Source organism: Haliaeetus albicilla, chromosome 27, assembly GCF_947461875.1.
Source record: "Haliaeetus albicilla chromosome 27, bHalAlb1.1, whole genome shotgun sequence".
In the NCBI taxonomy this organism is placed as follows: domain Eukaryota; kingdom Metazoa; phylum Chordata; class Aves; order Accipitriformes; family Accipitridae; genus Haliaeetus; species Haliaeetus albicilla.
Window position 1 is genome coordinate 13,137,413 of NC_091509.1, and position 23,581 is coordinate 13,160,993.

At 40.5% G+C, this 23,581-nt stretch overlaps 1 protein-coding gene across 3 annotated transcripts in view; it reads left to right on the forward strand.

The window, feature by feature from the left end:
• Positions 1-23,363, forward strand: part of RNF145 (ring finger protein 145) — a 47,248-nt gene extending 23,885 nt beyond the window's left edge. For all 3 annotated transcript variants that reach the window (XM_069772598.1, XM_069772600.1, XM_069772599.1), the window contains exons 4-11: positions 3,115-3,206; positions 8,106-8,341; positions 11,734-11,909; positions 15,691-15,831; positions 17,204-17,386; positions 19,303-19,450; positions 20,140-20,496; positions 21,711-23,363. In XM_069772598.1, the coding sequence (XP_069628699.1) occupies positions 3,115-3,206; positions 8,106-8,341; positions 11,734-11,909; positions 15,691-15,831; positions 17,204-17,386; positions 19,303-19,450; positions 20,140-20,496; positions 21,711-22,154 (1,777 nt within the window). In that variant the 3' untranslated portion in view covers positions 22,155-23,363. The remainder of the gene's footprint in view (positions 1-3,114; positions 3,207-8,105; positions 8,342-11,733; positions 11,910-15,690; positions 15,832-17,203; positions 17,387-19,302; positions 19,451-20,139; positions 20,497-21,710) is intronic.
• Positions 23,364-23,581: the final 218 nt, after the last annotated feature.

Here is a 23,581-nt window from a genome sequence, read left to right on the forward strand (position 1 = left end):
CTACATCATTATCTTATTTAATGTTTTGCAGTTTTGTTACGATTGTATTCCAAGTGTTGAGCCTCGCAGAGCTTAAAATGAGAAGATTGGGGGGGGTGGAGTAAGAAACTGAATTGTTTCTGATGGATAATCTTTAAATACACTTAATTTTAAGGCTGTCTGTAGACATTTAAAACCTATGAGAGTGTGTGTTTGATGTTGATGGTGGAGATTAATCAGCCACAGTAAATGTCAGCAGTATGAGTCAATTAGGTCAGATAACCATTGTGCCTTATGTCAGTCAATTACAAAGCATATTTCTAATAACAGACGACCTTTCTGCACTTTCAGTAACAAAAAATGGTCATGTGTGAAGCACTGTACCTTTTTAGAGCAATGTTAGGCATGGCTGTCCATGAATATATATTAACAATCCAGCAGTTTGATTAAATGAGGCTGGGAATGCATCTACAGAATGAACAGCAGGCAATCTGATCTAAGCTTTATTCTTATATTCTAATTTTCTGAAGTAATAATGTAGTTTCAGTCATTTCATTAACTACTAAATACTGATTTTAGCATTCTTGTTTTCTTACATTGCTGCAGTAAAGTGAACAATTCTCAAATGTAAAAGCTGCAGCTTAATACAGCTTTAATTGATCAAAATTGAGTGCAGGCACTTGCTCTTGTCAGCATCTTGTATGGCACTGCAGCTGTTCGAGGCATCTTCTGATTGGTGTCTGTGCCAAAAGATCCTTGTGTTTGTACTGGTAATAAGAGAATCATTGCTTTGACTTTCCTTATTCAGACATCATCTACAAATACTGTTTAAAAAATTTAGGAGATCTTAAAACATTGCTTCTCCAAGCTAGTAGGCCTAAAACTCAATTAATGAGAGTTACTTAAAGAATTAAGCCAAGTACAGACCTCTGTGCAGATGACTGAAGCAGATAGACAACAGCAAGAAATGTAGCTTGAAGGAATTTGGGTCATCTCCAGGCATGTTCCTGGTGTTAAGAAGCAACTTTTAAGTGCAGCGTTGTTGGTATGTCTTAGCTAAGTTGTGTAAGGTCATCTTGCTACGGTTGGTATCCTGAATGATTTTGTAACCTGTTTCCTAAAAGATATAGAAGAAACTTGATGTCTTTGCTGCTTTCCTTCTAGCAATTTAGAAATAGCTAGTCTTTTCACCCTAAATTTGAGGATGGAGCATGATATTGCTAATACAAAAAGCCATCTTCAGCATGTTGCAAATGGTGTTATTTTTTTCTCCCTTTGTAACTCTGATGGATTATCCTGTTTGTGTTGCTAATGCTTTCAGAAAGTGCTTTCTGCAGGTTCATGTGAAATAAATAAAAAAAAAAATACTCAACTTTGTGCCAGAGATTACATCTATGTGGATGTTGGAAGGTAGAAAAAAACCCTTGTGCTTAGCTATACCGTGATAACAAGGGGGAAAGTTCTATCCAGAATCAGTCATATTAAGTAAGCCTTTTCAATCGTCTTGTGTTTTTAATTGTAGGTTACAGTCTAAAGAACCCATTTCAACATACCTCACATATACTATGACACTTGAAAAGCTGCAGTGAGTAGGCAGGGTTGTCAGCTATGAAGAACAGGCTTTGAAGTGTTTGTTTTAGTACTTTGAGATTTATGCCTTGAATTCCAGAGATTTTTTGCAAATGAAAATGTGAATACCTTAGCTTGGGGTAGCAAGCCAGTACTAGAAGAAGGGTGTATTTCCACATTTCTGGGAAGTGAATGCTTCCAGTAGCACCGAGTTGCATATTTTTCTGCACTGAAATAAAAAGGGCAATTCTTGTATTGGTTGTGGTTTCCGGTACTGTTTGCCTTGCTTTGACTGCATCTGTTCCCAGCAAGTGTGGCTTGCCTCACTGATATAAATAAATACGTAATAAATGATATGCCATGCCTCTTGAGCAAACAGACTCCACTTGTTCCATGTGGGGTCAGATCAAGTGTGTCTGGCGTTCCTGGGATGTGATGCAGCTAGACATGAATGACTGGACACTGTCAGTCAGGTGTGACCACAGGCTTAGTTGTGCTGCTAGTGACAGAGTTGGTAGTGTCATAACAAGGGTGGAGCAGCAGCCATCCTGGGAGTGGAGAAGGAAGGATCGCAGGGCAAGGCAGAAAAAGGGGCTGGAGATCCGGATGCAAAGGGTCGTGAGTATTGCCTGCTGTCTCAGGGCAGGGGATTAAGGAGCCACTAGAGGATTACTACTGTGCAGTTCCAGGATCGCCTTCTGAAAGTGCAAAATGATTCCCCTCAGTGTGAATTTCATATTTGAGTTACATTGCTGTTACGTATGCTAGCCTGCTTGAAGGTGGAGCTGGTGGATGGTTACCAAAAGCAGAAAAATGCTTAGTCTCCTAAAGTTCTTCCATTTTTCTTTGGTTGCCTGAGCCCATCCTCCTAGCCAACCTTTTCTGAGAGAAATTACAAATATCCTGTTGGATTTTCAGACTGTCTTGCTGTGTCTGTCAATAGTAGTCTATCAGTTTGAGGGTATCTGGTTGGTCCGCCAAGTTTTCCAGGATAGAGCTAAACTTTTAAATCATGTTGGATAAAAGGATTATGAAGCAGCTCTGTTCCTGACTCTAGTGCATGACTGTCACTTTTCCTTCATACCTGTTTTTTAATGCAATGCAAAGAAATTGTTAGGTGCGAAATTCTGTAAGCATTAAATTGGAAGACCTCTCTGTCAAGCTCTCAGATTTTTTTTTCACATGGAGCTGGTGGGAAAAAAAATTATTAGTAGGAAGAAGAACACTTAATAAGGATACTTAAAAATGGAATGGTGCTTAAGAGGCTTTGTCAATAAGCAGTTTCAGGCCACAATCTGAAGAACAGCTTGGATGTCCCAAAGGATTTTTACAGCTATGCCAGTGAGTCTAATTACAGATAATACTTCTCTTGCTTAAGTCATGCCTCAGTTAACTCCTTACATCAGTGAGGCTGCTGTAACAGTAGTGTTAATATTGCTTTTTGTAGTTTAGTTAATTGGCTGTGACATACACTGAAGTTACATATGTGTGGAATGAATAAATTGCTTCTTGTCTGATCAGATGGATCTTAAAAAAAATAAACCCACAAACTGTTATTTTTTTTAGGGATTATGTGAGGAGTGAATTGGAATCAGGATATGAAGGGCCAATGTACCTGGAACCTCTCTCTATGAATCGTTTCATGACTGCTTTAGTAGGTAAGTGCTTTAAATATTTGTGATGCAGGAGAGATCTCTGCCTAATTCTCTTCATTTAAACCTATGCACGTTTTACCTCTTGGTTTCAAATCTCACCGCTTTCAGTAGCTGTGATTCTCATTAATATGCAAGAAGCATGGGAGGCTAGGTGTATCCTGCCTGGCTTTTTCTATGCCACTGATTTACCAATACTCCCAGTTTTGAAGTATTTTCTAGGTCTGTTTGTCATGTTCTGTTCCTATGTTCGTCTCAGACTTGCAGTCTGATTCAGAAGGACTGGATTGTCCTATAATAATCTTTAGGTGGAAAGTAGAATAGTAACGTGTAATTGTAGAGCTTTTGTCAATGGAAGTCTTGTACAGTTATTTATTCTTTGTTTGCTTTATAGATGAACACTATCATTCTCTTACAAAAAAACCTGGTGAAATAGACTTGTGGGTGTGTGCATGGGACTACAGGCTTTTTTTTAATTTTTTTTTTTTTTTTTTAAAATAGAGTCCCAGGGATATTTCTAATTAAAGAGTTAAGGAGTAAGAAGTCAAAACTACATTTAAATTTTGTTTGATTAGTGGCAGAAATGACTCCTCTACTTAAAAATCCCAAATAAGTCCTGAAGAATTGGACTTTCTAGACTGTTTCTTTACCCTTTGAACTTTGACTGGAAGAGAATAAATTCAATGTTAAGGTTGCTACGCCATACCATATGTTGTACTGAGAGGATATTGGAATACACACACACCATGTGTATTTTAAAATTAAGCCTGAGACAAGCTTGGAAGAAAAATCTTCCTTAATTCCTTTCACTAAGATCTATGGTTTTCATCAGATTATTGACAGATTTAGTCAGCCATGTACTGTTGGCAAAACTCAGCTACTTTCTGTTTACTTGCAGCTGCTACTGGCAGATATAAATGGGTTTACTTCTTTACAGTATGTTAGATCTACCGGAATATATACATCTCCTGTTTGCCTGCATTCTAACTTTCAAGTGTGGCATTTCTCTTTGCTTTTAATATTTTTTAATAGAAAAAACATAGGTATTTTTCAAGGAAAGGAAATCTTCTTTAGATATCATTTCTTCTCTCTTCTGAATTTCTAGATATATTATATTTTGCTGTCTTGTCAAATGACACCAAAGTACAACTAAAGCCTTTAGCATGTTTCTATGAGAAAATGTTTGTAATTAGTCCTTCGAATCAGTCAGGTGCAATGCAGGGTCCCATGATAAAGCAGAATCCTTCAGAGAGCTTCACAAAGCACCAGGCAGGCCTGGGCATGAAGAGATCAGGAGGCATGGTGATATTCAGTAACATTTAGACAAACTAAACCGAGAGTCAAACCCATTATGCTTCATCCAGGTTTTAATATGGATTAAAAATAAGCGAGAAGAAGATAATACTGTTTTTATCCAATACAGTTTTGGGTTGTACTGGGTGTGAGACTGAAGTGTCCCCTTATTGTAGTTGTTTTTCAGAAGTAGGTGCTTGACTGTACTACCAAATGTGTGTACGTTAACATACTTAATATCACCATTATTAATTTCCCCTGTTCTTTTAAAGCCAACTTGACAGTGTAATTTTAGTCTCGATGGCAAGCGGTTATCTTTGGGGAAGACTTGTGAAAGTGGGCTATGACGCTTGACAGTGTTTTGTATAAATATGAAATACTTTCTCAAATCTGTTACATACAAAGGTATTTATCCAGTGCAAACTTCCGTGTCTCAGGAGTATATTGCACTGAACCATGTTGTCTTCACAGCAAAATGAATATACAGGTGCTTTGCTCCATGTTTTTCTTACATGTTCTGCCAGAGTGTTGTGCTGCAGCACTGTTGACAAAGGCACGGAGGCAGGTGCATGGGGGAATAATGGTGCTACTGATACAGCTTTGGTTCCTAAAAGTTCTGGTCAGAATTAAAGGGATGATGTACAGTATGCCAGCTGGTTCACAAATGTAAGCTTTGTTAATGCCTTTATTCATTAGTGCTTTTGGAATGGGCTCTCATAGTCACTTCTTGCCCTTCATCTAACGCAGTCTGATGACTGTTGACTGGGGTTACTAATACGTTCCTAAATGGTGGATGGAGGAAATAAATGTCTTTGAAGACTGCCCCTTGGATGAGTGTGCTACTTAGTAATGTTCACAGCTGACATGCTCACAAAGCTGTGTGGTTTTGGAAGTGATGCTGCCATGAAGACTTGCTTTTTCTAATGCAATCATGGGATTATATGTTAACTTTTAAGATATATTCTGTTTTTTGAATAACAGTTAATAACATAGCTAGTCAATTTAACGTCAGCTTTTTAAAATTGGGAATGAAATAAAGACAGTTCCCCACTCAAAGTGGCTTGAACAGTGGCTGTACTGCATAGGCTTTCTTGTTGCACATTTTCCACTAGCTTACCGGCTGGGATGTTTTGGCTACTTGTTGGCACCATTTAATGTATTTGTGGAGGTTTTGGGAAGGAAAAAGAATGGGCAGGAGCTTAAAGCAATAGATTGTTTACTTATTGCCTTATTCCTTAGCAGAGGAGCCTGGTGTCCTGCAGGAGGATTCCAGCTGTCGGGTTCCTTAGCTGTGTCTGGCAGTTTTCAGGCCACAGCATTTAAGTTTACAGAGTGCAAACATTCAGCTGGATTTGCTAGTCTTAACAGAGAGCTAGAGCGTTAAAATCTTGTTATGATTTGATATGAGGTACAAACTAATTTCTTCTGACTGATCCTGCTATGTTATGTGTAATGACTGACAGTGCACAGCCCTACATGGAGATAAACTGTGATTTACTGCAGAGAGAAATTGTCTGTCCTGAGCTAAGGTGCTGCTATCCCAGTTTAAAATGGGAAGTACCAGTCACTAAAAGCTCCATTGGAGACATTTTCAGGCCCTTCCTGAAGAGGTTGAGAATTGACAAGATGCAGACTTCAGGAAGGAGATCGGGGCCTCCAGAGAGTGCTCCGTGTATTTCCTTTGATGGTGTACAGCTCTCCTTCCCATGACACATAACTTTTGATCAGTGTTTAAATTAAACAGGTGGGAGCGTCAGAGAGTTTAGCAGGGATGACCAGCATACTCAGCACATCACTGTTGGAGGAAAGCAGGTTTTGCTGTTGCGTGTGATGAGACTGAACTCAGAGGTCCTGTTTTGTGATTAGAGAGCTCCAGAGTCATCCGAAAGAGTGCTGGATTGTTTAACATGTTGTTGTCGCAATATTTTATTTCAGATGATGACACTGTTATTAAATCCTGAAGAACATATTGGATGCTGATATTTGTATCCCTTTGTGTGTGGAGCTGGGTTGCCTTAGTTACCATGAGTCGCAGAAATCCTCGCAAGCTGACTGTGCTGGGCTCCTGAATATTACAGCACAGCAGTGTGCTGGTGGTATCTTAAATAGGGTTGTAGCAGTGTGTCTGTGGGCAGAGAACAACAAAGCAGAGGGAGAATGCTTCAGAGCTGGGTCTGTTGATCTTCTAAAAAGATGAGTGACTTTCTCTGAGGCTTGTAAGATCTAGTATGCTGATAGTGTCTTGCTGAGAGCAAGGGTGCTTGTTCTGAAAGGACATCTGCTAATTCAAAAACACATCTAGCAAATTGACAGTAGGACTTAAACTTGAAAGAGGACAGTGTGAAGGAGGAAGAACTTTGTATGCTTAAGTAGTAGAGATTAGACATTGCTTTCAGCTCAGCTGCAGTTATTTTGAAAGCAGAAGTCCTTTCCTAGGTGGGGAAGCCAGGCAGAATGAAAGCAAAACCCTGGCACTGCTATTTCTTCTCTCGCAGCTTCCCTCCCCAACCCATCCAGAAGGGCTTACAAGGTCAGTAAGCTTCTGTGAACACATGGAGTTAGCGCTGACCTAGAGATGTTAACAGCCTTGATTTTGTTACTCTGTTTTGCTAAGGCTAACTTCTGGTTTGGGGAAGAGTTGTGAAATGCAAACATTAGTGGAGGTAGCTCCAAAATGGAGCATAAGCACTTGGGTTTAGTACCACGTATTGTGGCTTACAGATGTAAGCCAGCATAGATGGTGAACAAGGTTCTGCTTTTAAATAATGCACAATAAACCTTTTCCTTACTGCAAAATGATGAGTGAGAATTGTTCTTATCCAGGCAATGTGCGTTTCACCCTATTCCATTTCCTCTGAGATAAAGGGTACAGCTTCTAGTGACTCTAATGGGAGCAGTTATACTGGAGTGGTCTGCTCTAGAAATACCACTCTCCAAATCTCTGGGTGTGTGGGAGAGATGTGCTTGTGTCCCTGCCAACCGTTAAAGAGAATTTAGTTGTTAATTATCTGTCACTTGCAAGCTTCAGTGATAATTTTGAGCAACTGCCTCAGGGGATTACGAAATTACTGAAGTCTCAGCTGCTGACCTGGCTGTTCTCCTGTTGCTGTTCTTGGCCAGTAATTCCTCTTGACAGTATAAATATTATTGCTCTAAAAGCCATTTGGGACCTCTGATTACTTTTTTTGCATAGGTCGGGATGAAATAGTAGTATAGTTGGGTTTCAGAAGAGCTACTGCTGTGTATACAGATACTGATGGAATTTAAGTTGACCTGGGGATATTAAGGAAAAAGAGGGATGACTTGTTGGGTTATCCTCTGCATGATTTATTCCTGGGACTTCATATTAATTTCAGTATGATTCTGCATGTGTTTTGGGTTTACATCTCACTAATCTGTAAAGCGAAAGCGTGTGTAGTTTGAAAACGGTAACTTTTGTGACCCAGCAAAAGATGCAGAGGAGCCTGGTTTCATAACAGATATGTCCTAGTTAGAACTGTCATAATATGCTGGATGTTGATAACTGTGTTATGGAAAGATAATGTATTAAAATACTTTTTTTCCTGAAGGGGATAATCAGCTTGATTATAAAATACTGTGTCGCATTTTCAGGTCAGCTGGTGGTATGTACGCTCTGCTCCTGCGTCATGAAAACAAAACAGATCTGGCTTTTCTCTGCTCACATGCTCCCTCTGCTGGCACGACTTTGCCTGGTCCCTTTGGAAACCATTGTCGTCATCAACAAATTTGCCATGATTTTCACTGGTTTGGAAGTTCTCTACTTTCTGGCATCAAATCTTCTGGTGCCCTATAACTTGGCAAAATCTGCATATAGAGAGCTTGTCCAGGTAAGACAGCGAACGTAACAATTTTATTTTCTTTGGCCTGATCCTTTTTTTTGCGGGAAAGAAATAAAAAAATTCTTTGGCTGTCTGCTGTGCAACTGTGTGTGTGTTAACTCATGCTTTCTTAGCAAACCAAATGTGTTCCTATCCATAGCATCTTCTTTCTTCGATTTATGGTAGCTTATAATTTGTATGGGTGAGCATAACCTATGAGTTATGACACTGGTCTGAAGTATGCTGCTGACCAGCTGAGCGTGTCCACTTTGCTTGGACTTTGCTTAGTCCTTCCCAGATCCAGTCTAAAATACAAGATTGTGGCAGAATGGAATTTATTTACAGCCTCATTAAGTGAGCAAGGTAGTCCCTGTGCATTAATTGTAGTAGCTGTTCAAGAAATGCCTTCTGTATGAAAAGCATTTGTAATTATAGTAGTGTTAAATTGGTGGTAACGCTAAAGTTGATTTTGACTGTAATAATCACTGACTTACAGTCAGTGATTTGTAACTTGGGACAGTGAATTGAAAGGTCTGTAGTATTTTCTTTAGAACAGCAGCATTGCTGAGACCTCTAACAAAAGACTTGTCAGATAGTCTTCTCTATTTCTGCTGTGTATCCATTTTGTTAACACTTCGACATCTGATATATATTCAGTTGAAAAGACACTTTGTTAGTGGTTCAGAAACATCACACCTCACATTTTTTTTATATTAAAAAATGTGTATATGCATCCTTCTGTATGTTTCAATATAAAAAGATTGATGCGTGCTTGACTTCTGACTGACCCACTATTTCAGCTCTCACCACTTGCTGGACTTTCTTCAAACCAAGCCACTGGTTTTCTGCCTTCTGCTCTTCAGGCCAGAAACAGTCTGAAAACTAACTTATTAAGCTCTCTCAAAGCCCTCTTTAAAGCTCTTTGCTGTCGTATCTGTCATACACAAACAAAAACTTGGCAGCAGTAGGTGTCTGGTGTCCCAGGGTCTCAGCCTGTTATGTTGATCATTACTGTCTGGTTATTTATTTTGTATGCAATTGGTCTTTGGAGCAGGATTATCCTTCTGTGCTTGTACAGCACCTAGCATGGTCTGATCTCATCCATAACTAACTTGTAGATTTGCTGATTAAAAACTAAGTCGGGAGCTAACTGGCAAAGCTTCAATATCCTTGTTTTCCAGTGGGAAGAGGAAAATCATGCTTACTATTTACTTAGAGTGGTAATGTTTGGGGTAAAGCAGTTATACGTCTTTGTGCAGCTCGAAGACTTAGAACAGGTTGGAACCAGCACTTCCATTTTCCATGTGCATGAACGGACGCAGAGTTTAGCTTCCTGAAGTCAAATTCAGATAGGATTCAGAGTTGAGAGTCATGTATCTATGTTTTGTTAGACACTTATGTTTAAAAGACTTCATCTTATGGATGTTTTAGTTGCAAATGCATTCTGGGATGAGGGGGGAAACAGTTGTTTCTTGCAGATTTTTTTTTTTTTTTTGTCAGAATTGTGTTCTAAATACAGCTGTTACACGTCTCCTCATCTCTAGGATTGCTTGTCTCTGCTGCCCACTAGTATTTCAGATCTTTGCATGCCAGGCTCTATTACAGCATTGTAACTGGGAGGAAGAAGTATTCCTTGTATGTGGCCTTTGGACACTGATCATAGTCTTTGTCCTGAGTTTTTATGCAGAGAGCATGAAGTTTTTTTCCTTGGGAATACAGAGAAAATGGCACAAACTTTGTAATGTGGCACTGTATTTATAAGAAGGGTGTTGTATGCTGCTTTTCTAAATATATGTAGTCGAGAGTGGGTTGGAATGAAAAGTTGTGTGTGAGTGATTTTTGCATTGTATTGACAATGGGAAAACTGGATTTTTTTGTTTTTAAAGAGCTTGCTGCTCTTTGCCTGTGTTCCTGAAACAGAATACAAAAATACATTGGCTCATAGTGTGTTCTTGTGACTGGTTGCAGCTCCACTAAAAATCAAGCTTAGTATGCTTATTCCAGAGGAGGGTATTGCTGTTTTGTCTTGAATATTTTCCTACTTGTATTTCCATCATTATAACTTTGTGCACTAGTTAGTTTTCATCCTGGTGTTTGTGAGTTTACTACTATTTTAGGCTGGATTTGATTGCTGTTTTGATATCAGTGGCAAAACTTAGTGAATATTGGGATGTTAAACACCAGGAGTGTTTCCTGAGACAGCCGTAACAGGTGGACCAAGGCAGGTTTGTGTGTGTGTGTGTATTTCAGACTGTGGCTAATGGTATAATTTAAAAGCAGGTCCAGAACCTTGGCTGCCTACTTGCAGCTGATGCCAAAAATACCTCACAGTTATGAATCTACATTATGAGTGTAGTATGACCCTTTCCCAATGTGGTGGAGCATGCTGCCAGGAGCTGCACAGGATTGCTTGCATTGGTCCCAGGCCAAGGGAGAGGCCAAGGGAGTCTCCTGAGGGCAGATGCGCTTCCTTCACAAGTCTGCGTGCAAAGCTAAAAGCAGGAGCTTGGCACTGTATCCCTGCCAGCAGCGTATTGCTTGTCGATTGGCCACAGTACATACATCCCACGAATGTAATACCCTCATGCTTGTCACGAAAGACTTAAGCAGGCAGCTTTTTTAGCATTTGCTAAAATTTGCTAGCCATTATGGATTGTGTGTTATTGTGGGAAGCAGGTGATGAGGAAATAGTATGAGTGGTTTCCTTTTGACCTTTTGTATTAAGTCCAGCTATATGAAGTTCCAGCTTCTTGGAAGTGACTGCATTGTAACTTAGTCTTTGCAATACAAAAGAAGTAATTTGAGCTTCAGTCTTCTGAAAAAACTCTTAAGCACAAATTTCAAAACACTTGGTGGATTAGGAACAGTCAGAAGTCTGGTACATGTTCTTTTTGAGATACTTAAATATAAAATGTCTGAGGTATTAAGTTTTTCCTTTAAAAACAGTTCAGCAAAGCAGATGTACTGTGCTGAAGTGATGTGGCTCGTATTTCAGTATGTAGTGTGTGCAGTGACTTGGCAATAGCTACACAGAAGACAACATTGCTGTGACTTAAGCTGGGCAAAAAGGTATGAGAGGGTTGTGCATGAACTGGAGGCATGCATCCTCACCCCTCTGGCTGCAAGTGGGCTGCAGTCAGCAGCTCCAAGCCAGTTATTCACAGGAAGGGGCATTCAGCTGGTCTGATTGCTGCACAGTCAGGTACTTGTCCCTACTTCAAGGCAGACAGCGGTAATTTGTCAAACTGTAATTTGATGTACCTTCTCTTCTCCTTTGGGATAGCTAATGCCATGTGAATTATCCTTAGCTTCCTTGTGACTATATTGTTGACTGTCCTTTTTGTTATCAAACCACAGGTGCTGCGAAGCAATAACAAACTGCATTTTTCTGTCTTGCCCAGGTGGTGGAGGTGTATGGTCTCCTGGCTTTGGGAATGTCTCTGTGGAACCAGCTGGTCGTCCCAGTTCTTTTCATGGTGTTTTGGCTTGTCTTATTTGCTCTCCAGATCTATTCCTATTTCAGTACACGGGACCAGCCTGCCTCAAGAGAGAGGCTCCTCTTCCTCTTCTTGACAAGGTAATTAACTGGTCTGCAAATAGTCGGTTTTCTGATTTGGCTGTCTTCTGAAGTGAATGCGTGTGCTCTTTAAAAGACTAGATATGTAGATTGGCTTTATTGCATTTGGATACCTAATAAATATTTGTCCTTATCGCAACGACCATGTATGTAAACCCTGTTAAGCTTGTCCTTCAGAGAGGCATGGATTCCATTCAGAACAGACAGAATTAGTAGAATGTGGGAGTTTCGCAAAGAAAGCAAAATATTTCTTTGATGAGGGAATAGCTATAGTTAGAGCTTTAGTCCAGAAGTTGTTCTCAGTATACAGATTGGTTTTAAGTCTGAGGTATTTCAGCTGAAGTTCAGTCCAACTGATACATTACTCATTGTGTTGCTTTTTGAGCCCTTTCTGTCTTGCTGCTTTATTCGGGTGTGGGACACCTTCCTGAGTTCATCCAAGCAGCTGAAGTAGCCAGCTCCCACAGTAACTTTTGAGCCCAGTGGTTAATTTGGCAAAGGTATAAAGGTCTTATAGATACCAAGTTCCCAAAAGCTTTGTAACAACTGGTTGTAGGGTAAAGGAGAGAGGACTGTGTTAGTGCTTTTATTGAGAGAAAGGTAGTATTTGAGGGATTCTTCTGACTGGACCCTGTGTGCCTTTGCTGGCTGTTTACCTAGAAATTACAGCACACAAGAGGGAGCTGGAGTGTAGAGCAGAGAGGAACTGGATGTGTTGCAGAAGGTAGGTTAGGCAAATTAGATAGTGCAATACTGGGATGGCGAGAAAAGAGGTAATAGTTGTCTAAACACACAGGTAACAGGACATACTCTTTAGGGACCATACATCATCAGTTCTCCTGTTTGGGTAGCAACTTGTTTGAGTAACTTGCTCATCAGTACAGTTTTCCAATCAGACTTTCCAATTGCTTAGCTTTTTCTTGGCTCTCTCTGTGTCTATATATAGTGCTATAGTGTGAGCTGTCAAAATTCATTATCATTAGGAGAAATGCCAGGGATTTTATTGCATGTAGTGTTAAAATTGCTTACGGTGTCACACTGTATTATGTAAAAGCACTATGTTACCTGGTTGTTAACTAAACCATTGGTGTCTGAAGATTTTCCTCCTGTTCATCTCTGCTGCAATTTTAGTTTTGTTACAATAGAGTACTGCATTTAGCAGTTAGCAGAGGTAGAGGAAGCTATCCTTTTCCTTGTAAATAAGTTGAGTTTATTCCTACACCAAACTGTTAAAGACTTCCCCTATTCATGGCAGAACAGGGAACTTGCTTTGCAGACTTGCATTGGCTTGATCTGAGTGAATGAATACCAATTGATCTCTGAAGTTCTTCCTGCAGTTGGAAAAATACAGAAAAACTATGCAAATGTTCTCAGTGTTTTCAGCCCTGTCACAGTAGAAAAATAATAAACGCTTATTCATCTTAAAGAACACAAACTCAGATAGTACCACTGACAGCCTCTTACCCCTTAAGAGGGAGCTGAAATACCTTGTCAGGCCAGTTAATACTGTAGTATTGGCCATTTAACAAAACGGAAGAAAGGATGTGCTCTTCCATGAAAGTGAGTGAATTCTGCATCTGTGCCCTTTAAGTGTAATGATTGCTTAAAATAGTGTGGCTGGAATTCAGGTGAGAGTAATTGGGGTGTGCAGAATAGCTGTGTCCGATTTTTTATAAGAACATCTGAGTGGCTGTACTAGGTCAGACCAAATATTGATCTACCCTAGGATCTGCTTTACAGCAGTGGCTGTAAATGGGTGCCTGGAGAGATGCCCACCTGTAGTATGACGAACAGGGCGCTTCCTAGTACTCATCCAGGCCCACATCTAACTTCGGCTGTCAGGCTGTAACCCTCAAAAGACTTCTCTTCCATCAATTTGTTCTTTTTGCCCTTGAACCCATGTATGCTTGTGTCATTTGAAAGATCCCGAGGCAAGGAGTTTCACAGCATAACTTGGTCTGTATGATGAAAACTCCATTTTGATTGTCTGAATCCATGTAGTTTCATTCAATGCCCTCAATTCATGTATTGGAGGAAGGGGGGGTGAAAGACCAAACAGTTCTTTTCTTTAAAATCCAGAGTAGCATAGGTCTGTTCTTCTCAGACTGGAAAACTCTTGCTTGCATGTTTGCTGTTTAAAAACTGTTCTGTAGCTTTCATTGTCCTTGCTGCTCCTCTCAAAACTCTTTTGGGTAAGTATGTAACTGCTGTGGTTTTTGAGAAGCCTTGAAGAGTTCATCTCTTTGGGACAATTTATGAACTTGTGCTTGACACATAAGCATAACACTGAGAGCTCCCCAGGCTTCTATTTGAGCTTTTAAGCTCCTCTGGGACCCTTGCATAGTAGATCATCTGGAAGGAAGTTTAAGAAGGGTACTAAAATTACTCTGACATAAAAAGAGCTGAGCATCAGGCAGAAAAGCCAGGATTCTTGATTTCTGATAGTTTATTTTGAAGCAAAACTTAGAGTTCCTAAAATATCCTACAGAAATAGCTGCTTTAAATACTGTGTTTCTCACTACCTTGACCGGCAGGAACTTTTTCAGCCCTGCTTGATTTGATAGACTGGCAGAATTTGAAGGCTTACCAGAATGCAAATAGTATATGTAAACACATCAACATTTTCTGCTGTGAATTGCTTTCAAAGGAGATTTCTGATTAAAGTAATTATTAAGAGAGACAAAGTAAATGTCTCTTGGATGAGCTTTGTTTATTCGTGAAGCATATGCTTCCTCAAAACTCTTTTGTCAGAGCACTGGACTAGTTCACTCTTCAGTCAGTTAATGAGCATGACATGTTTTTGACCACCATAATTTCTCTCACCAGACTACTATGCTGGTGAACAAGCAAAGATTTTTTTTTTTTTTTTTAAATGAGTGGGGGTGTCAGTGTATTACTTTGGATTATGTATGTGAGGATTTCCAGATGTGTAATCCCTGGCTGACAGCTGGTTCTTTACCTAGTGTTGGGGCATGTGGGTACACTGCACTGCACTCCCCTTGTTCTGTCAGTGTTGTGTTTCAGAAGCCGAAGTATGTTCTGAGGCTTAGGCTGCTCCAAATATTGCAATGCCAGGATCAGCGGAAGAGCAGCCCTAAGGTGAGGGAGTTGAAGTAATGCAGCTGTTCTCGGCATCATCAAATGTATTCTGGGGTCTCAATATTTGGGACTTCACTGCTGTGGCAAAAGAGAGGAAGAAGCTTGCTGAGGGAGAATATTCTTTGCTGTCTTATTGTGCTGCTTGTGGCTCAGTCGTTTGAAAGACAATGTTTTCTGCTTGAACCTGATGTGAATGCTACCAAAAAGCCCCCAGTCTCCCAAGAATATTTATCAGTTTGATTTTTGCACTATTGTGGATCTGAGTGGAAAGTGCCTTAATCTGCTTTAACTCTCGTTCTGGTATCTGGCTGAAATTTCAGCAAGCAACCTGGGTGCATTGTGGCTGTCGAATTGACTTGGTTATGAAAACCCCATGCAAGCAGGACAGTGCCACCGTGTGGCACAGCGCTGGAGGGGGACCATAGTACAGCCCTAGCTCCAGCCCGACAGCAGCATTAGCTGGGGAGCTAAGATGAAGTTGTCTCAGAAAGAAGGAACAGAATAAGTCTCATCTTTCGATAGGAGGTTTCATGGTGGTGTAGAGCTTTTAATATTTTCATTAAACCAATCCAATTTTGCTTCAAAACCAGCTTGCACAGTTAACAGGACAAGGGGAGAGCTCATCACGTTACTTTTAATTGATGGACCTTTTCTTTTTGTTTCTTTTCCCCTCTCCTCCCAGTATTGCCGAATGCTGTAGCACTCCATACTCACTGCTGGGCTTGGTCTTCACAGTCTCTTTTGTTGCTTTGGGAGTTCTGACTCTCTGCAAGTTTTACTTGCAGGGTTACCGAGCGTTCATGAATGATCCTGCTATGAACAGGTAAGTGCCTCGTTGTGCCTTGGATCTAAAAAGAACCAGGCAAAAATGGATTTATATAGAAATATACAGGTTGCATTGCAATTTTTTAACTTGGGAACTCTTGGGTATCTTTGACAGGCTTTTTGTATGCCAGTTCTATGCATTGCAAGGATTTGAGGTGAAAATACAGCTTGTCACAGACTTGTTGGGAGATGGTTCGTTTCTGTAACAAATTCAGGGCTGTTAGCTGGGATTTATAATTGCACAGTTTGATTGTCTTAGTGCTTTCATTTTCATGAGTCACTGGAAAATTTTCACATGCCTGGATAATATAAACACTTCATATTTCCATTTCCTCATTTACCCTGTAGTCATGTGTGAAACATGACTAACCTATGAGGCTTAAAACATAGCATTGTATGGATTGCCTGTAAATTACTATGGGAAATAGCCAAAGTATAGAAACTGCGTTCTCTTAACGCTTGTCCCAACTTGTCTAATATGAAACTGGGATCCTAGGTATGACACTACCTTCCTCAGTTATTCCAGCCCTTAACCCTATAGAAAGTTCAGACCATATGCAAAAGAATGTTTTACATTTTGGATTCCAAGATGTGGAAGCGAAAATGGTATAAATTGGAGTTGCCCAGGCGTAGTCTACATAAAAGTATCTTTTGGGGAAGCATGTAGTGCTGGGTGATCTGTACTTCAACTGCGTCAAATGCTGGTGCCAAATTGTGCTCCTTGGAGGTATTAAATTCAGTCTGAGGTTCCAAGCCAAAAAGAAGTGGACAGCTGTATTTGGTGTAGGTAAAGAGAGAATAAACTGAAAAATGCCTAAACTGCTGATTTGCCTAAACTGGGTACTGGGTGAGGTGTTGAGTCAAGGATGTTTCCCTAGGGCCAAAGGACAGACAGGAGGGTGGTGATGGGGTAATATAAGAGGTGGAGAGGGTCTTCATGGTGATCTAGGAATGAGGCTGACTGGTGCCCAGGTGTAGACATAGCAGGGCTGTTTCAGGCTTGTGTAGGCAACACTGAAGCTGGTGGGTTCCTCCTCTTAAGATACAACCTGGGTCCTTAAGATGGTTTGTGCTGGGGGGCACTCTGTCACTGGGTGGTGTCTGCTGGGCTGGATGTAGCCCACGTGCTGCTAGTCAGGAGTAGGGTTCTCAAATCTGCTAGTTCCCAACCCCCAACAGCATTTCTGAAAACATTCCTCTCTGGTTAAAGCCTTAGGAGGGACATCAGTAAAAGCTAAAACCACTGATGTTTGAAGGGTTGTGGCAGAAACAGACAGTTTATTTCCTGGTGTTTCTAGATGTATTTTTGAACCAGCATTGACACACAGAAAGATGTGACTGATTGTTCTTTTGACTGTGTTGATCTGCAGGGGAATGACTGAAGGAGTCACACTCCTCATCCTGGCTGTGCAGACAGGTTTGATTGAGCTCCAAGTTGTGCATCGGGCATTCCTGCTCAGTATTATTCTTTTCATTGTGGTGGCATCCATACTTCAGTCCATGCTGGAAATTGCTGATCCCATTGTCTTGGCATTGGGAGCCTCAAGGGACAAGTAAGAGACTGGTTTCCTAAACTGAAAGTTACTCAGTGCTGTTTTAGGAGGTGATAAACTAGTAATTGATGGCCTTATTTGGATTTTTAGTATCTTGTAAAGTTACCCTGTCTTTCTTTTTTTTGTACGCAGAGTTGTTTTTCTAGTCTAAATTCTCTAGTTTTTCCCTCTCTATCCTACTCCCTCAAGGGCACACGGTAATACTGTTCATCATGCTGCATGCTGTCAAACGGGTGACTTCGGTCACCTGCTCCTGCTCAGGACTGTGTCCATCCAGCCTGTGCAAGACCATGCTGTTCTGCAGCTGCTGGCTGCCCACTCTGAATATTACACTGTTGAGTGTTTTTTCTCACTAGGAAGAGTGTCAGTGCACTGTGGTCTCAGTTAACCAAATCCAGGACTCCAGTGCCTGTGCTCTCCCCACCCACACTCCATTGTGTGGATTTGCAGAATGGTTTTGCTTAACCTCCTCTGCAGTGGGGTAGGTTTCCCTCTAATGCAGTGATCTCAGCCATTGAAGATGGGAAGTTTCTATGAGTGACCTTGTGTTAGATATTCTAAAACCTACTTTTTTGTGAGGCTGTGATCCCAAAATGGTAGGGTTTACTGGCAGAAAATAAGAGGTGGAAGGCTTGCATTAGCATACCAGATGTTCTGATCATGTGGGACTGTCATTAAGTTTAATTTTTGTTTTGAAGAGCTGTATTGGTATCTGGTGTTCTTGTATTAATCTGTTTGTATCTTTGTTAATTGCTTGTGTCTTTTCCCTTTCTGTAACCTGTAAGTGAAAAAACAAAAGAGAAGGTTTATTTATGTGTAGAGAGTTTGTTTAGCTTAGAGGCTACTTGTAGCCAGCGTGTTCTGCCTGCAGCAATGTTAACTTCAAATATACTAACAGAGGAAAAGGGAGTAGAGCCAGGATATGAGCATCTGCCCAGCTTAAACAAGCAGTCTGTGGTGATAGCAAGTTTTAACTCTCTTCTGCCAAATCTCCCAGGCAGTTCTAAATCAACTAGGATCAGGATAAATTCCATTTCAGCTCTCCCTTTCTTTCTCACCCACAGACACAGAGTTGCAGACCTCCTAGTAGCATTCTGATGTTTCTTCAGACTGTATTAAATTAGCTGGTTTCTGCTGCTGTCCTGTCCCCCCAATACTTTCACTTTTTCTGTACCTCATTTCCAGAGCTAAATAAGGTTAAAACACAAACTGAGGAACATGTAGAGGTAGTATAGTAAATTACTAGAGATACTCTGAAAGCCTTCACAAATGGGTGGGTGTAAAAAGATTGATGGTGTGTTTAGGTTGAGGAGGAGGTTAGGAAGAAGTAAAAGATAGGAGCAGAGTAAGGACTGGCAGAGATGGATGTTCAAGTCCTGCTACGTTTCTTCCTTTGTGATCCCTAAATGGGAGAATATACTTCTAAAGGCAGAAGGGTTAAATCTGGTGATGAAAGGAAGTACCTTTGCCCCATGCATATTAGCAAAGAGACATAGAAGAGTTGTAATAAGTATATAATCTGGGAGAACTGTGTCTATATAGAAAAGTGTACAAACAGTTACATGCTTATTTAATAATTTTCTTTATTTTAATGAGCTTTCATCTAAAACATTCAGTATCTCAGGTACTTAATTTGTCTAACCACTGACTTGACCCATTATGACAATTACTGTAGGTGAATTTTTTGTCTTTGTATTGAAAACAGCAGAAGTCAGATGAGAGGGAACTCTTCATAGTGTAGGTGTTGTAGAAGTGCATGCTGGGAATGAGACTGTGTCCAAGTAAAATAGAAGCTCCTTTCAACAAGTTAAGGCCTTGAGCAAACATCTAACGTGCCTACATCCAGCAGTCAGCCTATTTTTATTCTGACACTCAAATCTGACTTAAAAAATAAAAACCTATTGTGTTGGTTGCAGGAGTCTGTGGAAGCACTTCCGAGCAGTCAGCCTCTGTTTGTTCTTACTCGTGTTCCCTGCGTACATGGCCTACATGATTTGTCAGTTTTTCCACATGGATTTCTGGCTGTTGATCATTATCTCCAGCAGTATTCTAACCTCTCTTCAGGTAAGAATGTTAGCCCTGTAGTAACTGTGAAGCCCTGCATTAGCTGTGATCCTGTTACTCTAGGGGGTGAAATATATGATGATAAAAGAACAGGGATGGTAGAAGGGCAGAAGTACAAGATACGATAGAAAATCTCTTTCTTTATCCTGTATCTAAATCTAAGGAGCTCCTAGGGGTGGGCTGAGAACATAAGTGAATGGAAGTCTATTGCAAATTGTAAAGCCAGAAGGCTTTTGAGGCCATAACTATCATAGTAAAAAGGGTTTTTTTCCCCAGAGTACTTTAAGTATTGTTATTTAGCTATGGCTCTTTGAAAGCAATTTGATGTTCAAAACAACGTAGTGTAAATACAGGAAATGTTTTCTACTATAAGTATTTGTTATAACTTGGGGTTTTTTTAATTATTACATTTCTAAAATTGCCTCTCATAATGCTCAGCACTTTTGTTTAATCAACTCTGCTATGTTCTGGACTCAGAGAAGTACTTGGGAACAAGCTTAAATGCTTTGCAAGAAAGAGTGACTTCTATTTGTCTTGAATTTCAGCAGCAATTTTACTACTTTGGGGCTTGCCTGCCCTCTGTCTGATTTGGGAACATTGTGCATACAGAGCTTGATGGACAATGCTGAATGACTTAAGTGCCAGTTCAGAATTGAATGCTGAGCTCTTGGTCTTGCTCTGTGTTACAGGTGCTTGGGACACTCTTCATTTATGTTTTGTTTATGGTGGAGGAGTTCAGAAAAGAACCAGTAGAAAATATGGATGATGTGATTTATTATGTAAATGGCACGTACCGGCTGCTGGAATTCCTCGTTGCTCTCTGTGTGGTGGCATACGGTGTCTCAGAAACAATCTTTGGTGAATGGACTGTGATGGGTTCTGTGATCATCTTCATTCACTCCTATTACAATGTGTGGCTGCGGGCCCAATTGGGGTGGAAAAGTTTCCTGCTTCGAAGAGATGCTGTAAATAAGATAAAATCACTGCCCGTAGCCACAAAAGAGCAGTTGGAGCAACACAATGATATCTGTGCCATCTGCTACCAGGTAAGAATGGAGTCTCAGAAGATGGACTTGAATTGAAATACCTCTAGACTGTCAAGTTCAGTCTGCAAGTAGTAAAATAAGTTACTTGAATTATGTTTAATGAGTAATACTGTGCTCAGTAAGTTACTTGAAATAACCAGTTTTCTGCTTTATGTAAATTGATTTGGAGTGCTGTCACCGAGATAGTTTTTATGAATGAAGAGATAGTTTGAATATGTTTAAATTTTCATTCTTTTTTCTCCCGTTACACAACAAACTGCGTCCTTGAGCTTCTTTAAAACCTCTCATGTTTGGGTTGAGCTGGTCTCAATAGTAATAGCAAATGTGCCCTTTTTATTAGTGGAAGATTTTGTTAGTGAAAGACAATGTGTACTCAGTAGCTGATGTGTTATTATTCCATAGAAGCAGCTCAGTCTCTACAGACATTGCTATCTATTTCTACTACACGTGCAATGCCAGTTTTATAACAGAAACCTAATCATCAAAAGGTTAAGGGTCTTTCTAATGTAAGCCAGCAGATGTAAGGACCTTAGAAATTAATGCTGAAAGTAATATCTTTACTGCACCTGTAGGTCCAAAGTATCTTTCTCTTGGATAGAAATTGTAGTTCTTTATGATGGTGAACTACCCTAAGAGTAGTAGTGTGCAGTTGGAGTGCACTGATTTGGACTCCTAATTTGATTCAAATTCTTTGAAGGGTAAAACTACTGGTGCCAGGTTGCATGACAGTGTTTGAAACACCAGACTGGTAATATGTGGCTCTGAGCTGACAATAGTTAGGGTGTTACTTCATTTCTGGTTTGCTGCTGTTACATGTTGCATCTGTAGGGGTGCTGGTTTTGACTTGCACAATTGTTTCTTAAACCAACTAATCCTGTGACTGTCATTCTACAAAAGTTTTTATTTAACTGTAATAATACCTTACAAACAAAGCTTTTTGCCTAATTGCTGATCCCTGTAATATCAACAGCCAGACCTGGCTTGTGTTTGAATTTTGTGTGTATTTGAATGCGGAGGCTTGTTGGTATGAAGGAAGTTTGAATTTTGTGTGTATTTGAATGCGGAGGCTTGTTGGTATGAAGGAAGGAACATTCTCTTACTTGCCTGCGGACTGCTTCTGTCTCCTCTGTCTAGTGGACCCATTAGATGTATGGGGTGAGAGAAGAGAAATGGGATTACAAATAATATGATCTTTGTTTTTTTGTGTCTTTCAGGATATGAAAACTGCTGTGATCACACCATGTAGCCATTTTTTTCATGCGGGTTGTCTTAAGAAATGGCTGTATGTGCAGGAAACCTGCCCTCTGTGCCACTGCCAACTTAAGAGCCCTTCACAGCTACCAGGACTGGGACCAGAGCCAGTTCAACAGCCAAATCCTAGTGCAGAGCAAAATACGAGACCTGGAGATGCAGCTGAGCCCCCTGGTGTTGAACATGACAATGGGCCAAATATGAAAGACAGCCCTAGCAAGAGCAGTGGACAGCCTGCTGTTGGACAGGACGGCCTGGAGGCCTCTGCTGAGATGGAGGGGTCTCAAAGCCTGGACAATGACACAAGCCCATGTGAGGCCAGCCAGGGAGCAGCTTGTGCTGCAGAACTAATTGCAGCCCCAGAGGTGTGCCCTGCTCGAGATCCGAGGGTTTGTGTCGAGCTCTAAGGTGACAAAGGATGACGCGGGAACAAACACATTTCAGAGATCCAAGTTTGACTCAGAAGAAAACCTATCCTTCCACAGCTGTGAAAGAAGTTTAGCTATTAATGCTGGTCAAAATGTAATCTCCCATGCTGATTTTTATGGGCTGCTTGGTAGTGGTAACTCCAGTGAGATGTAGTAGAAATGACTCCAGAAGCTCTCTGAACTGTGGGCATAGGAAGGATGTCTGGAAATAAATTGCAGTGAAAGAGTGTTTTCAAGACGAGGTGAGGGATAAGAGGAACGAGAGGTCTGTGAGAAGTTGTAGACAGGCGGACAGAACGCTAGCTTTTGTTTTGATCAGGAAGAGGGTATCGCAGACGGCCGTGTCCCAGGGTACCTGAGAGGTGTTAAATGCAGTGAGTTGCTAGTCTCTGACCGAGGTGCAGCTTCGGTTGCTGACAAAACTTTTTTATGGCACGTAAGCAAAAAATCAAAGATACAGCAGCAGTGATTGTACTAGAAGATGGAAGCACTCTTAATACGTCATGTGTATGCTTTGGGTGTTCTTGGTGGGGCAATTGCATTTGAATTCATGTAATCTATAGTGACTCTTGACTTTTATGACAGAGTCTTCAATATTTTGATGTATATGAAACTTTTGCTAATAATGGGCACAGTCTGGGCTGCATGAAGTAAACTAAAGCTCTAATGAACACTTTGACCTCTGCTACCATGTGCAGGAGGAAAGTGGGATGAGTTTTAGGGCACAGATAGAGGCCTTGCAGTACTGTGCTGTGTAATGTTTAATTCTTGCAGCTGAATTAAAACAGTATTAAACTCTGGCAATATTTGCACTTTGGGAATGAGTACATTATTGTGTATGATCAGACTCCGCAAATGCCACTTTTAAAGCTGTTAATAGGTTTGCACCTTTTTTCTTTGACAAGGACATGTCCATACTTAAATTTTTACATGCATCATGGCTTCAAGTAGAAGTAGGGACTGGGGTGGGGAAATAGGTGGGAGTAGGGGGCAGGCAAATTTTTTTATGTGAATTTTGATATGAAGAGAAATTAGTCACTTATTTATACGATAGGCTTGACTCAAGTGTTTTTCAAAGTTGGTATTCCTAATGTGAAATGTGATACTATTTTATTTTTAGTAGTAAATTTGGATGTAGACTGACAGACATAGCTGAATGTCTTAATAAATTACATTTGAAGATTTTTACACCTGGTTATGTGATTCTTGTACTGAAATTCCATGAATTAAGTATGTTGAGAGGCTCTTCTGCAATAGTAGCTTTCTGTTCCCCTTGGAGATCAGTGGAACTTCTGATGCACATGCTCTCCCCCATTTCCACTCTGTGTCGTTGGTGGTACCTCCTGGCTGCCTCTGGTCCTTGCTGCCCGATCATGGGCAAAGCAGAACAACAGCAGAACACGTAG